Source organism: Sander lucioperca, chromosome 17 (genome assembly GCF_008315115.2).
Source record: "Sander lucioperca isolate FBNREF2018 chromosome 17, SLUC_FBN_1.2, whole genome shotgun sequence".
Classification (NCBI taxonomy): Eukaryota; Metazoa; Chordata; class Actinopteri; order Perciformes; family Percidae; genus Sander; species Sander lucioperca.
The window spans coordinates 28213058-28225567 of NC_050189.1; the positions used below are offsets into that span (position 1 = coordinate 28213058).

The 12510-nt window shown below is 41.9% G+C and overlaps 1 protein-coding gene and 1 long non-coding RNA gene across 2 annotated transcripts in view; one reads left to right on the forward strand and one right to left on the reverse strand.

Moving 5' to 3' along the window:
• Positions 1-911: 911 nt before the first annotated feature.
• Positions 912-12510, forward strand: part of LOC116061916 — an 11609-nt gene continuing 10 nt past the window's right edge. Inside the window, exons 1-3 of the long non-coding RNA XR_004895635.1 lie at positions 912-1178; positions 1280-1282; positions 12504-12510. The exon at positions 12504-12510 is cut by the window's right edge and continues 10 nt beyond it. This is a non-coding gene — a long non-coding RNA (uncharacterized LOC116061916). The remainder of the gene's footprint in view (positions 1179-1279; positions 1283-12503) is intronic.
• LOC116061903 (HLA class II histocompatibility antigen, DQ beta 1 chain) lies at positions 7517-10450 on the reverse strand. Its single transcript, XM_031316277.2, has 6 exons — positions 10372-10450; positions 9875-10147; positions 8818-9031; positions 8518-8585; positions 7911-8024; positions 7517-7591 (listed from the first exon to the last, which is right to left on the reverse strand). The coding sequence occupies exons 1-6, from the start codon at positions 10424-10426 to the stop codon at positions 7566-7568; spliced, it is 750 nt and encodes a 249-aa protein (XP_031172137.2). The 5' UTR covers positions 10427-10450; the 3' UTR covers positions 7517-7565.

Sequence of the window (12510 nt, forward strand, 5' to 3'; positions counted from 1 at the left end):
CAATCAGCTAGCGGTTAGCCGAATTAGCTGTTAGCTAAACTAACGTTAGCCTGGCTGTCGACCGGAAGCGTGGAACAGCGTGCAGTGTCGTAAATCCTCGTACAACAGCGCATGCGCGAACATGCATGTGCAGAACGGACGGACCGTGTACCGACAGGGACCTTCTCATCCTGGCTCGGCAAACGTGCAACCGATTAAGCCGCGATGACTGGACCACACCAAGTCAAGCTGCGCTTTCTCACTTCTCCTGATTTCTTCATTCTACTTCTGAGCAGCAGCAGACCTGCCGACCTGCTTCCCCGATCCTCTCTCTCTCTTACACTCCCAAATGTCCGTCTCCTCAATCACATCCATTAACTGAGCCAGCAGCTCCATCCGCTATCTCACCGCCAATTATCGGTAGCTCGTCTCAATTAGTCCACATGCAAAGCTAACAGTAGGCTACCAAAACAATGCTAACGGCTATTCCCAGTCAGTGACACAATAGATACTACAACACTTAATTAAAGCATATATAATCATACACATGTATGTTTACCTCTTGTAGATTTCAATAGGCCAAAGACAGCAGAAGTGGTCGTCAGCCTCAGGTCTCTGTCTCTCTGACTGATCTCTAAACGGGATCTCTGCAGGTGAGCACTAAGCCCCGCCCCTCTACCTGGGATTGTAATGGCATTGGCTGATAGGTCAGGACCCTCCAACAGAAGGAAAGAAAGACGATGATTGACATGTGAGGCTGCTGGGTCACGGTACGTTTTCATAGTTTGTTTTTTCGTTTGAACCACAAAACTAAATCAGGAGATGTTGTTATATTTTATAACAAAAAGTGTGAAATAACTGAAAACATGTCTTATATTTTAGATTCCTCAAAGTAGCCCCCCTTTGCCTAACCCTTGGTGTAGTCACCTGAAATGGTTTTCACTTCACAGCTCTGCCTTGTCAGGGTTAGTTAGGGGAAGTTTTTCCTTATTAATAAAAAAGCAAAGGGGGGCTACTTTGAGGAATCTAAAATATAAGACGTGTTTTCAGTTATTTCACACTTTTTAGTTAAGTACATAATTCCACATGTGTTCATTCATAGTTTTGATGCCTTCAGTGAGAATCTACAATGTAAATAGTCATGAAAATAAAAAGGAAACGCATTGAATGAGAAGGTGTGTCCAAACTTTTGGCCTGTAGTCTCAGGTGGAGCTGGGAGGGTCGTCTGTACCTGGCCATCTGGGCGTGGCTTACAGAAGACATAAAGGACTGTCCTCCTGGGAGTCTCAGTCTCTCTCAGCTGGTCCTACTGCCTCCATCCACCATTTATTCATTCATCCACACATGGCAAACACGACTGATGTCTTCTACATTTACACTGTGGTGCCTTAAATAGTAATGCTGTGATGCTGTATGAAGAGGAATCCGCCGACACTGTTCTTGATTATAAAAAGGTTTATTACAAACAAAGATTCAGCATCAATTTTACAAACTCCTGCAGAAAGCTTGGAGAACAACCAACCCAAATTCTTCCAAAAGTCGTTCCGTCTTTTCTTTGTGTGAGCAACATATATATCCTATGCATTGTATCAACATAGGACGTAATTTTGTAAGTATACCATTGGACGGATAACTAACCAATCAATGCCTGTTATCTGGCACAACTCCAAAAAAGGTCTCTTCTGTCTTGGGGGGACCCCTACTCACTCAGTTTCCAGATGTTCTCAGTAAATGTAGAGTAAAGTTCATAGGACTCCCTTATAACAAACCTTTAAGCAAAGTTTATAGAAAGTTATAGAATGGTCATATACTACAACACACCCCACTATTGTGTTTATGTTGAGTTAATTTGTGTTATTAGTATATTTAGTTAAATAAACTACTTTTTGACTAACTTATCTGTGTGTGACCTGCCTTGAGCCAGACGGTAACAAATGGGGGCTCGTCTGGGATCTTTAGTACTGGGAAACTGGTAAAGAAAAAAAAACAATTGGGAGTGTTTCACACAGATTTTTTGCTCTCTCTGGTAATTGTTAATGTTGACATGTTTTCCTGTACTGCTGGGCAGAGTTGAAGGCTGACAGGCATAACCAATGACGGACACTCGTTGTCCCCATTGACCTTTTTTTGTTTTAGTTTGTTATTTTTGTGCAGCAGGTGGTTAGAGCGGTTCCAGGAGCTGCTCGGGTCCACTCCATGGCTGTCTAGGTGATTTTCAGCATGCTGAAAGTTAACCGGGTTACTGGGTTTGTGCTTAATTTATCCCGCTGCTAGCCTGCATGAAGACTAGGGTTGAGTGAGAGAGGTAGTATTGGTTAGGCAGTTAGCCAGAGGAACTAAAGCAGCCTGTCATCTTTGTCTGGTGGTGGTGGAAACTTGTTTCTGGTGGTGTTCTTGTCTACCTGTAGTGTGCTGGTACAGTATTTCTTGCTGAGAAAAGGTTCTGTCTGGAAAAATGGCTTCAATTGAGGAATTTGTTTGGTGTCCAAGTGAAGAGTTGCTTAATTCTTACAAAAAAGAGCAGCTATTTAGAGTGGCTGACCATTACAGCGTAGATCTCCCCAAGAAGTTCAACACAGATGAGTTGCTGGACACCTTAAAGGCCAAATTAGTGGAGCAGGATGTTTGGCCTGTCCTAGTGGAGTCTGCTAGTGTGCCTGTGGTAGTGACTAGTTTATCTGATGTAAATGGGATGTTAAAGTGTCTAACATGGCTCCTGTGCTGGCTGGTTTTGGGGCTGGGTTGTCATTTGAAGAGCAGAAACAGCTACTCTTACTACAATTGCAGAACGCTATGGAGTTAGAAAAGGCACGACAAGATGTTCGTCTCAGGAAGCTGAACTTGCCCATGATCAGGCGAGACAACAGGTAGAGTTGGAGCGCTATAGGTTGGACCTTATCAGTAAGGGAAAGCTTCAGCCTGAACCACCGAGGGCTGAGGACTCAGTATGGTTTGCTCCTCATACTCCATCATTTGATGTTTCTGTAAATTTGCGGTTGGTTCCTAAATTTAATAAACGGGATCCGGACATTTTCTTTGTGTTGTTTGAACGTTTAGCGGAGGCCTGAAGTTGGTCTGACACTGAGAGCACTCTACTGCTTCAGTGTGTGCTCACTGGCAGAGCCCAGGAGGCATTCTCAGCCATCAGTGTTGCTGACAGTGTTAGCTACCAATTGGTTAAAGCTGCTGTACTTAGGGCCTATGAATTGGTGCCGGAAGCATATCGTCAGCGGTTTTAGGTCAGAGGAGAAAGAGAAGCGGTCTTACACTAGCGGTGATTTGGCCACTCATTTTAATCGATGGTGTGCTGCGTCTCAGGTAAAAACCTTTGAGGATTTGCAGGAACTAATTTTGCTGGAACAGTTTAAAAATACTCTGCCTGGTCGTGTTGTAACTTATATAAATGAACAGAAGGTAAGCAAGGTTACAGATGCTGCTAAATTGGCAGATGAGTTTGTCTTGACCCATAGAGGTTTTTTTGGGAGAACCGTGGTCGTGGAGATGCTGCCCACTCTAACAGGAGTTTGTCAGAAGGGACAGAAAGGTTTTCAGTTGAAGCAGACAGGGGTTTCCAGGGGAAGCTGGATCCAAATCATGTCTGTAATTACTGTTTGGGTGAGGGTCACTGGAGGAATGAGTGCCCGGTGTTGAAGTTGAAGCCTGGGTATTCACCAGTATAATCGGGTATTCACCAGTATAATCGGGTATTCACCAGTATAATCGTCTGCTGCTGCTGCGTCTTTGCATGCAGAGCGAAGTCGTGTCATTGCTGCTGTGCAGAAACACACAAAACCTTCATCAGAGTCGGGGACTAGGGTTCCTGTGATGGAGCAACAGCAGATTGTTTCCTCAGCTAATGAGGAGATTGAACCCGGTTATGCTGCGTTTGTAGCTGATGGTTATGTTTCACTGGTTGGGAGTGGCAGGAGAGTTCCTGTAAAAATATTAAGAGATTCAGGGGCGCTTGACTCATTTATTGTGGACTCTGTGCTGTCTGTCTCCTCTGAGACAGACACCGGCTCCAGTGTTGATGTCCGGGGGATGGGTTGACTGTTTTTTCTGCTCCACAGCATAAATTGACATTTTTCTCAGATCTGGTGCAGGGTGATGTGGTCATGGGGGTGCGGCCTCCCACGAGCTATGAGCCGAGCCAGTGATGGTTCCTGTCTGGATAGTCCAGTTAAGAAAAGAGAGTCTGTGTTTCCTGTGCCTGCTTTCCCCTTGCCTATGTCTTGCAGTGATCTGGTAAAAGAGCAAAGAGATGACCCAACCCTTCAGGCTCTGTACAGCCAGGTTCTTCCGGATGATGAGATGGAGAGTGCAGCTTGTGGTTATTTCCTCCCAGACGGCCTGTTGGTGAGGAAGTGGGTTCCCCAGGGGGACTGTTTTGTGGGGGATGAAATAGTTCTGCCGTCTACATTGAGACTTGCTGTACTTCAGATAGCTCCTGATGGTATGGCAGGTCATTTAGGGGTAAGGAAAACCTATGATCGAGTTCTGCGACATTTTTTTTAACTGGTAAACCAAATCAGGTCATTAAACCTGCCCATCTGGATCCTATTCCAGCTGCTGAACATCCGTTTGAGAATTTGATCATTGATTGTGTTGGTCCTTTGCCACGCTCAAAAGCTGGAAATACCTTTCTGCTTCCAGTGATGTGTCAGGATACACGTTATCCTGCTGCTTATCCCCTCACAAACATCACCACTAAGTCAGCTGTGAAAGCTCTTACACACTTCCTGTCTATTTTTGGTATTCCAAAGGTTATTCAGTCTGATCAGGGTTCTAACTTCTGTTCAAAGTTGTTTGCAGAGGTGTTAAAGCAGCTAAATGTCAAACATTCTCAGTCCAGAGCTTACCATGCTCAGAGCCCAGGAGCTCTAGAAAGGTTTCATCAAACCCTGAAGTCTCTTCTCTGTGTTCACTGCACTGAGATGGACCGTGACTGGGAGGAGGGGTTACCGTGGTTAATGTTAGCTGCCAGAGAGGTGTCCCAAGAGAGTTTGGGCTGGTCTTTGGTCACAAAGTAATAGGCCCTTTAGCCTCACTACATGATATATATATATATATATATATATATATATATATATATATATATATATATATATATATATATATATATATATATATATATTATATATATATATGTATGATGTAGAGTATATGTGTTGTTGGATAGTAAAGATGTCTGACCCCTCAGAGTGCTGCTGACTCTGGGTCAGTTCCTGTCTTTGTCCAGCAGACGGCGGCAGAACTGCAGCAGAGTCTAAAGGGGGGGGGGACAGGATGGAAACAATTACAGCCCTCGTTAAGATAAGACTTTATTTTTTGGTGTGTGTGTGTGTGTGTGTGTGTGTGTGTGTGTGTGTGTGTGTGTGTGTGTGTGTGTGTGATTAGTAAAAATAACAGTTTGTTTAGTTTGATGAACCAAAGCTCTGACACATTAAAATGTTGAGCTGATAAAAGTCAGAAGATCAACAAAGTTATTACAATTCATCGTCAGGGGAACATGAATAATGAACTACATTTCATCCCAATACATCCCATAATAGTTGTTATATTGTTGAAGAACAACGTGGAGACTTTCCCGTCCTCAGAGCAGCGTCACCTGCTGACTAAAGGATCTCTAACAATGTGAGATGGCTCCATATAAGTAGACTCCAGTAACTAAGTGTATATCTCATTGGTATGAAGGGAATAGAAACCGTGACTTAGTTCTGACATTATATTCAGTGGTAACTCTTCATTAAGTCCACATGGAAACTATTGGACAGTAAAGAGAATCAGAACTCCTCCTGGACCTGGAGATGAAGGTCCAGAGTTCAGCCTCTAGGGGGCAGCGTTGGCTTTTAAATCCCACTGTTGATGTCAGCTAGCAGTCAGCCTTCTCTGAATATGACCAGATCTACTTTATTACACCTGTTTTAACTGAACAGCAACAGCAGTAATGAACTCAGCTCAGCTCCAACACCACTGATCACTGGAACTGATCAGGAAACTGAGAAAGAAAGCTGATGTCTGAAAGGACAAACACACATTTAGTCCAACTAAACTCCAGAGATTGAGTTACAAGTTGGATCATCTGAATCCTGCAGCTCAGACACATGTTGTGATATGTTCATCATCAGTTCCATCTTTTATCAGACAATCTGCTGGTTGATACCAGAGACCAGACAGAGGGACCACTTTAAGTCTGGACTCTCATTTAGTTAGCTGACTGGTTGGAAAGACTTTGATTCATGTTATATTAAATATATATATCCAGATCATCTGATGACTGGTGTGTGTCTGAACAGGAGTTGTGTAACATCTTGTCTTGGCTGCACTGAGAGGGAGAAATGTTTTTATATGACTGGAGAAGAATCTCCTCAACAGCTCATTCACTGGTTCATAGTTTAGATTTTCTCTTTTCATTACAGATGATAATTAATGTAGAAATATATAACTCTGCTCCTAATAAGACCAACAAGTTGGAATATTTTATAGAACACGCTTCACAAGTACAAGGAAAGATCAGATCTCTACTTTTATTAAATTTTTGGTGTATTATTTTTTTAGCATTTGCAGAAAAACATTTGAAATGTTTAGAAACTGTTTCCCTGAACGTTGATATTTACGTCTGTGATTAATCAATTTATATTAGTCCAAAATAATTCATAATTTCTGTTATTTTTTATATAAGGATTATATTATTATAATTTCCTATAAATGAGATTTATTGTATAAAATAAGTGTAAAACTAGTAATAAGTTGGTGTTAGTGGTGTTTATACATGGTAGAGAAAAGAAACATTAAACATCAAAAAAGAGACAAAAACATTGAAAAGATGTCGAAAAAAGAGAAAACGTCAGAAAAAGTTCTGATTCTCAGTTTTGTTCTGATAAGTTTGTTAGAAATGAATAATTGAGCATGAAAAAGACTAAATGATGAATAAATCTGAGTTAAGTGACTGACTCAGAGGGAGCAGCTGTAACTAATTTAAACTGTTGGTGAAGAAGTAGTTATGAGAGCTGGATCTTTCTAGATGAAATACTTCCAGTTTATTATCTGATCAATGAATCCACAGTGAGTCAGAGAGTTTTCTGATCAGTTTATTAGGTTAGAAAATGTTCCACTCCAGTAAAAATATAGAAATCTAACAATCACACAACCTGCAGCCCCCAAATCATTCACAGAACTGATTATATTTGATTTAAAGACCAGAGTTATTACGTTTGGGGATAGAAGTGGCTGAAAAATATTGATTTCACACAGTAAAGAATCATATCACATGTAGATGAAGCAGAGTTCAGATCCAGCTGTGATACACCAGAGTCCAGACTAAACCTGGTCCAGGACTGGCAGAGTAACACCACAGTCCTGGATCAGGTTCAGATCCAGCTGGGATACACCAGAGTCCAGACTAAACCTGGTCCAGGACTGGCAGGGTAACACCACAGTCCTGGATCAGGTTCAGATCCAGCTGGGATACACCAGAGTCCAGACTAAACCTGGTCCAGGACTGGAAACACACGAAGCAGGTTGAAGCAGCTGCTGCTTTTTATTCCATCTGACAAACAGCTACAGGACCAGAACCAGGTCCAGAATCAGCTACTGGGAACCAGAATCCGTCCTGGATCAAAGAGAAGAGACAACACATCCAGACATTAGTCCTTCAAACTGAACTGGTCTGAAACTAAACTAAACAACAAGGTTATTTTAGAGAAGAACTTTTAGAGACAGGTTTCAGAAGGACTAGTAAAGATAATCAGGGTTCAGACTCTGGACCTGGTCTGAGACTCTGGACCTGGTCTGAGACTCTGGACCTGGTCTGGACCTGGTCTGAGACTCTGGACCTGGTCTGGAACTCCTCCTTGACTGGAACTATTGTGAAACTGGTCTAATGTTGTGTAAAGAGGTCTGAACTAATCTACAGCGAGCTCTGTTCTGACCTCGGGCCTTCCTCTTGTAGTAGATGAATCCAGCCAGAGATAAGACCAGACCCAGGATCAGTCCTGAGGCTCCGATGGCAATCTTGTTCCTCTCAGACTCAGGCATGGACGGGTCTGAGGACAGACAGGGAGAGAGACAGACAGGTCAGGAGACAGACAGACAGGGAGAGAGAGAGACAGACAGGTCAGGAGACAGACTGACAGGGAGAGAGAGACAGGTAGAGAGGGCTAGACAGGTCAGGAGACAGACAGGGAGAGAGAGAGACAGGTGAAGAGAGAGAGAGACAGGTGAGGAGACAGACAGACAGGGAGAGAGAGACAGGTAGAGAGAGAGAGACAGGTGAGGAGACAGACAGACAGGGAGAGAGAGATACAGGTGAGGAGACAGACAGGGAGAGAGAGATACAGACAGATAGAGAGAGAGTCAGACAGGTAGAGAGACAGGTATAGAAAGAGTGAGGTAGAGAGATAGTCAAAAAGGGTAGGGAGTCAGATAGGGAAAGAGACAGAGACAGGTAGAGAGAAAGTCAGACAGGTAGAGAGTCAGACAGGTAGAGAGTCAGACAGGTAGAGAGTCAGACAGGTAGAGAGTCAGACAGGTATTTACCCCAGTCAGTGATCAGAGGTTCTCTCAGGCTGGCGTGTTCCACCATACAGGAGATCTTCTCTCCAGACCTGCTGACACAAACCAGCACATCAGAGATGCTGTCTCTTACTGAGAGAACTGTACCTGGACCTGGACCTGGACCTGGACCAGAACCTGGACCTGGACCAGAACCTGGACCTGGACATAACTGGACCTGGACCTGGACCTGGACCTGGACCTGGACCTGAACCTGGACCTGGACCTGAACCAGGACCTGGACCTAACTGGACCAGGGCCTAACTGGACCTGGAGGTGACTCACCTGGGCGTGTACTCCAGGTGAGAGTGGATCTGGTAGTACCAATCACCGTCTGCCAGCTCATCAGTGGAAGTGACATCAGAGGTGACTTCCTGTCCGTCTCTGGTCCACTTCACTCTGATCTGTTTGGGGTAGAAGTCGTAGACGCTGCAGACCAACATGGCTGAATGTTTACCACCAGAGGGCGCCGTAGAGCTCAGTCTGACATAGGGCTCAGCTGGAACACACCAAACATGTCCATCACATTATTCATTATGTCCCTTCATTAAATGTCCTTCCACTCGGCCCACAACCCTTCACAAACCACAGCAGGGAAATGGTGGCCTCTGATTGGTGCCTTTCACTTATGTCCCGCCCACTGGTTTTGATGGTTGACTGACAGATTTCCCAGGAGCATTCTGGGAGAATCCAGCATTATAAAAACTGCCATTAACAGCAGAAATGAGATGAAATCAGGAGATTAAAATAAATGTTGAAACATACTGAAGATTATTATTTAGAGCAGTTCTCAGTTTGGCAGTAAATCATTTATAACAGGAACATGACTTTATATTATTTAAATGTTATGAAGTCAGTCATCACACCATAACATTTCAATATGAGAGAATGATTATAAACTAGTAAATCTAGAGTCTAACATCTGATGTTTAAATATAACACTAGTCATAATAATATGACTGTTCTCAGTAGAGATCATAATGAATAATCATTATAATCATTATAATATTAATATGTATTATCAGTAGCTGCAGTACCAGGGTTCAGCCAGCAGGTGGTGCTGTGATTTAATCATTAACATCATTCATTCATTCAGAAAATATTCATTTATTACAACAGATTATAGTTTAATGTTTGTTTAAACTGTTTTTAATTTAAATAATATCTAATAATTAAATATTCATAAATCAAACTGGTTCAGAATAACTTCACCATCTCATTTCCTGCTGAAACTTTAAATAAATCTGATTATTATAAACTATCAGATGAATCAGGAGATGAGTTGATGATGATTCAGTGAATTAATAAATCAGATGATGATGTTACAGAATCACTAACTCACCTGATTTAGTCAGAGCAGCACGGTAGGCATTATCAATGTTGTGTTTGCAGACCGTCTCCTTCGTAGCTCTCAGCCCAGCCAGTATTGAAGCCTGACTGTTGAAGTAATCAGCCTGTTTCAGACCGTACTCAGTGTATCCAACATACTTCCCCAAACTGCTGCTGAACCGGGCGTACTCCACCTTGTTGTAATATAATGACCTGATGTACTCGATGTCCTTCAGATCAGACGAGTTAAAGTCACAATGGTCCAGATAATATTCTATAAATCCATCTGAAGAAGAAAAAAAAAAGTTTGAACCTTAGTGAATAGTCAGATTATTGATCAGTGATCAGAGTATTGATCCTACCTGCTGTGTAGAGGCTGATGAAGTATAAACAGTATAAAGTGTGTATTGATCAGTGATCAGAGTATTGATCCTACCTGCTGTGTAGAGGCTGATGAAGTATAAACAGTATAAAGTGTGTATTGATCAGTGATCAGAGTATTGATCCTACCTGCTGTGTAGAGGCTGATGAAGAGCAGGGAGACTCTGAGAAAGGATGAAGCCATGTTCCTCTGTTCTCTTAACAAACACTGACTCAGTCTCACTGAGAGCTGCTCTAAAAACCAGAGGACATGATCACATGACCTGCAGCATCCAATCCTATCCAACCATCAGCTGTTACCAGGCAGACAGCTCAGACTACAGGCTGCTGATGGAGCACAAACACACTGAACTCTGACACACTGGACACTGAAGAAGTCCTGATCAAGTTTATTATTATTATTCTGAATCCTTTAATATTGAGTTTCTGATAAAACAGTCTGATCAGATTATATCCACAGTACTGTTGAAATGTCAAGATAATTACTGTAACTACTCATCATACGTTATATGAACATGATGTTGATCATTCCTGTTGACTTAGATATTACATCTCAGCAACATTTTAGCCAACATGATGTCAGAATAAACAGCAGGTTTTCCTCCAGGTATAAGAATTAGGCGCAGCACCTAAGTGGTTATATTTTATTCAGGCTTTTTATTTAGGATATTTTTTTTAGTTGTATCACATTCCAATTTAAATGGCTATAGAAGCATAAAACATTCATTTAGAAAAACAGGACGAATTCTTTTCTCAGGTAAATGCATTACGCTTGTGGAAATATCTTAATATACATTTTTTTTAATTATTTAACTCATTATTTAGTTAAACAAGTGCAGTGCTCATTTCTAATAAAGCTGTAGCATTAGTAGCTTCACTGTGTAGTCAGCAGTAATACAACATATTATAGGTGTTATGGGTCCAGAGTGTGTTTGCATATTATCCTAAAAGTGGTCAACAGTAATGTTAATTAAGTGTCTTGTTCCTTTTGAGTTTGTTTTATTTGCAAATATTCCTTCTTAAAAGCACCCTATTTAGGATAATGTGCCCTTTCTCTCACAGAAAGAGTTCTGTTTCAATGATTGGACCAGAATAAAATCAATATTACTACTGTGAGTCCATTCAGCTTGACATATATCACACAGGGCTATAAACAATTCGAGATACATTCTGCAATCTGCATCTCAGATCACATTTTCACTCACGATGACCACTACTACTCATTACCAAACATTCAGCCAAAATATGAACAATAACGTTGCCGTAAGTGGACTTATTTGCTTACTGACCACCGCTAAGGGAAATTCCAGCAACTAGACTGTGCCTTAGAACGTTTCAAGAGGTGATATAATGTAACGGTAACACAGCGTCTCCTGGAGCTGTGAGTCAGAGGGACCACAGCGTTCACTAACGTTAGTTCTTGCTCTTGTCTCACCTGGGGTCTGATAAACTGTAAATTCAGCAAATTCAGTGTCCATAACACTGTTTTCAATGTCAATCAGGCATCAAGGCTTTCGTCGCTGTTTGTCACGGCTAGTGGGACGCGGTACTCACACTGTTGTGTATTTGATTGTCATGACTTTGTGTCCCACTATCCCGTACAGGCCAGTGGGACGACGGAGCGCTTTACTTGCCCCGGGCCGTTGGTTTACCCTGATTTGGTGTCTGAATTATTCTGTTTTTGACTGTTCAAATAATGAATGAATGAGATAAGTTCCCTTTAAACCAAGGTTATAATAGTTTTAATTTTTAAAATATTTTTAAGTTTATTTCCTCTGTCAATTTCATTTTAGTTAGTTTTGTTTCCAGTTTTAGGTAGTTTTCACACACACACACACACACACACACACACACACACACACACACACACACACACACACACACACACACAAACAGAGAGACACACTCACACACACACACACACACACACACACACACAAACAGAGAGACACACACACACACACACACACACACACACACACACACACAAACAGAGAGACACACACACACACACTGACACTCAGTAGTGTGATTTCTGTTTAGTCTTTTACCAGTACACAGTAGTGTGATCTTTTACCCAGTGGTGGAAGAAGTATTCAGATCCTTTACTGCAGTGAAGGTCCTTCTGTTAGAGTGTGTAGTATCATCAGAAGAATGTAGTTAAAGTATTAAACCAGGTAGAAAGAGTAAAGGATCAACCAGTAACTAGTAACTAAAGCTGTAACAGATGAATGTAGTGGAGTAACTAAAGTATATATAAGTATATAT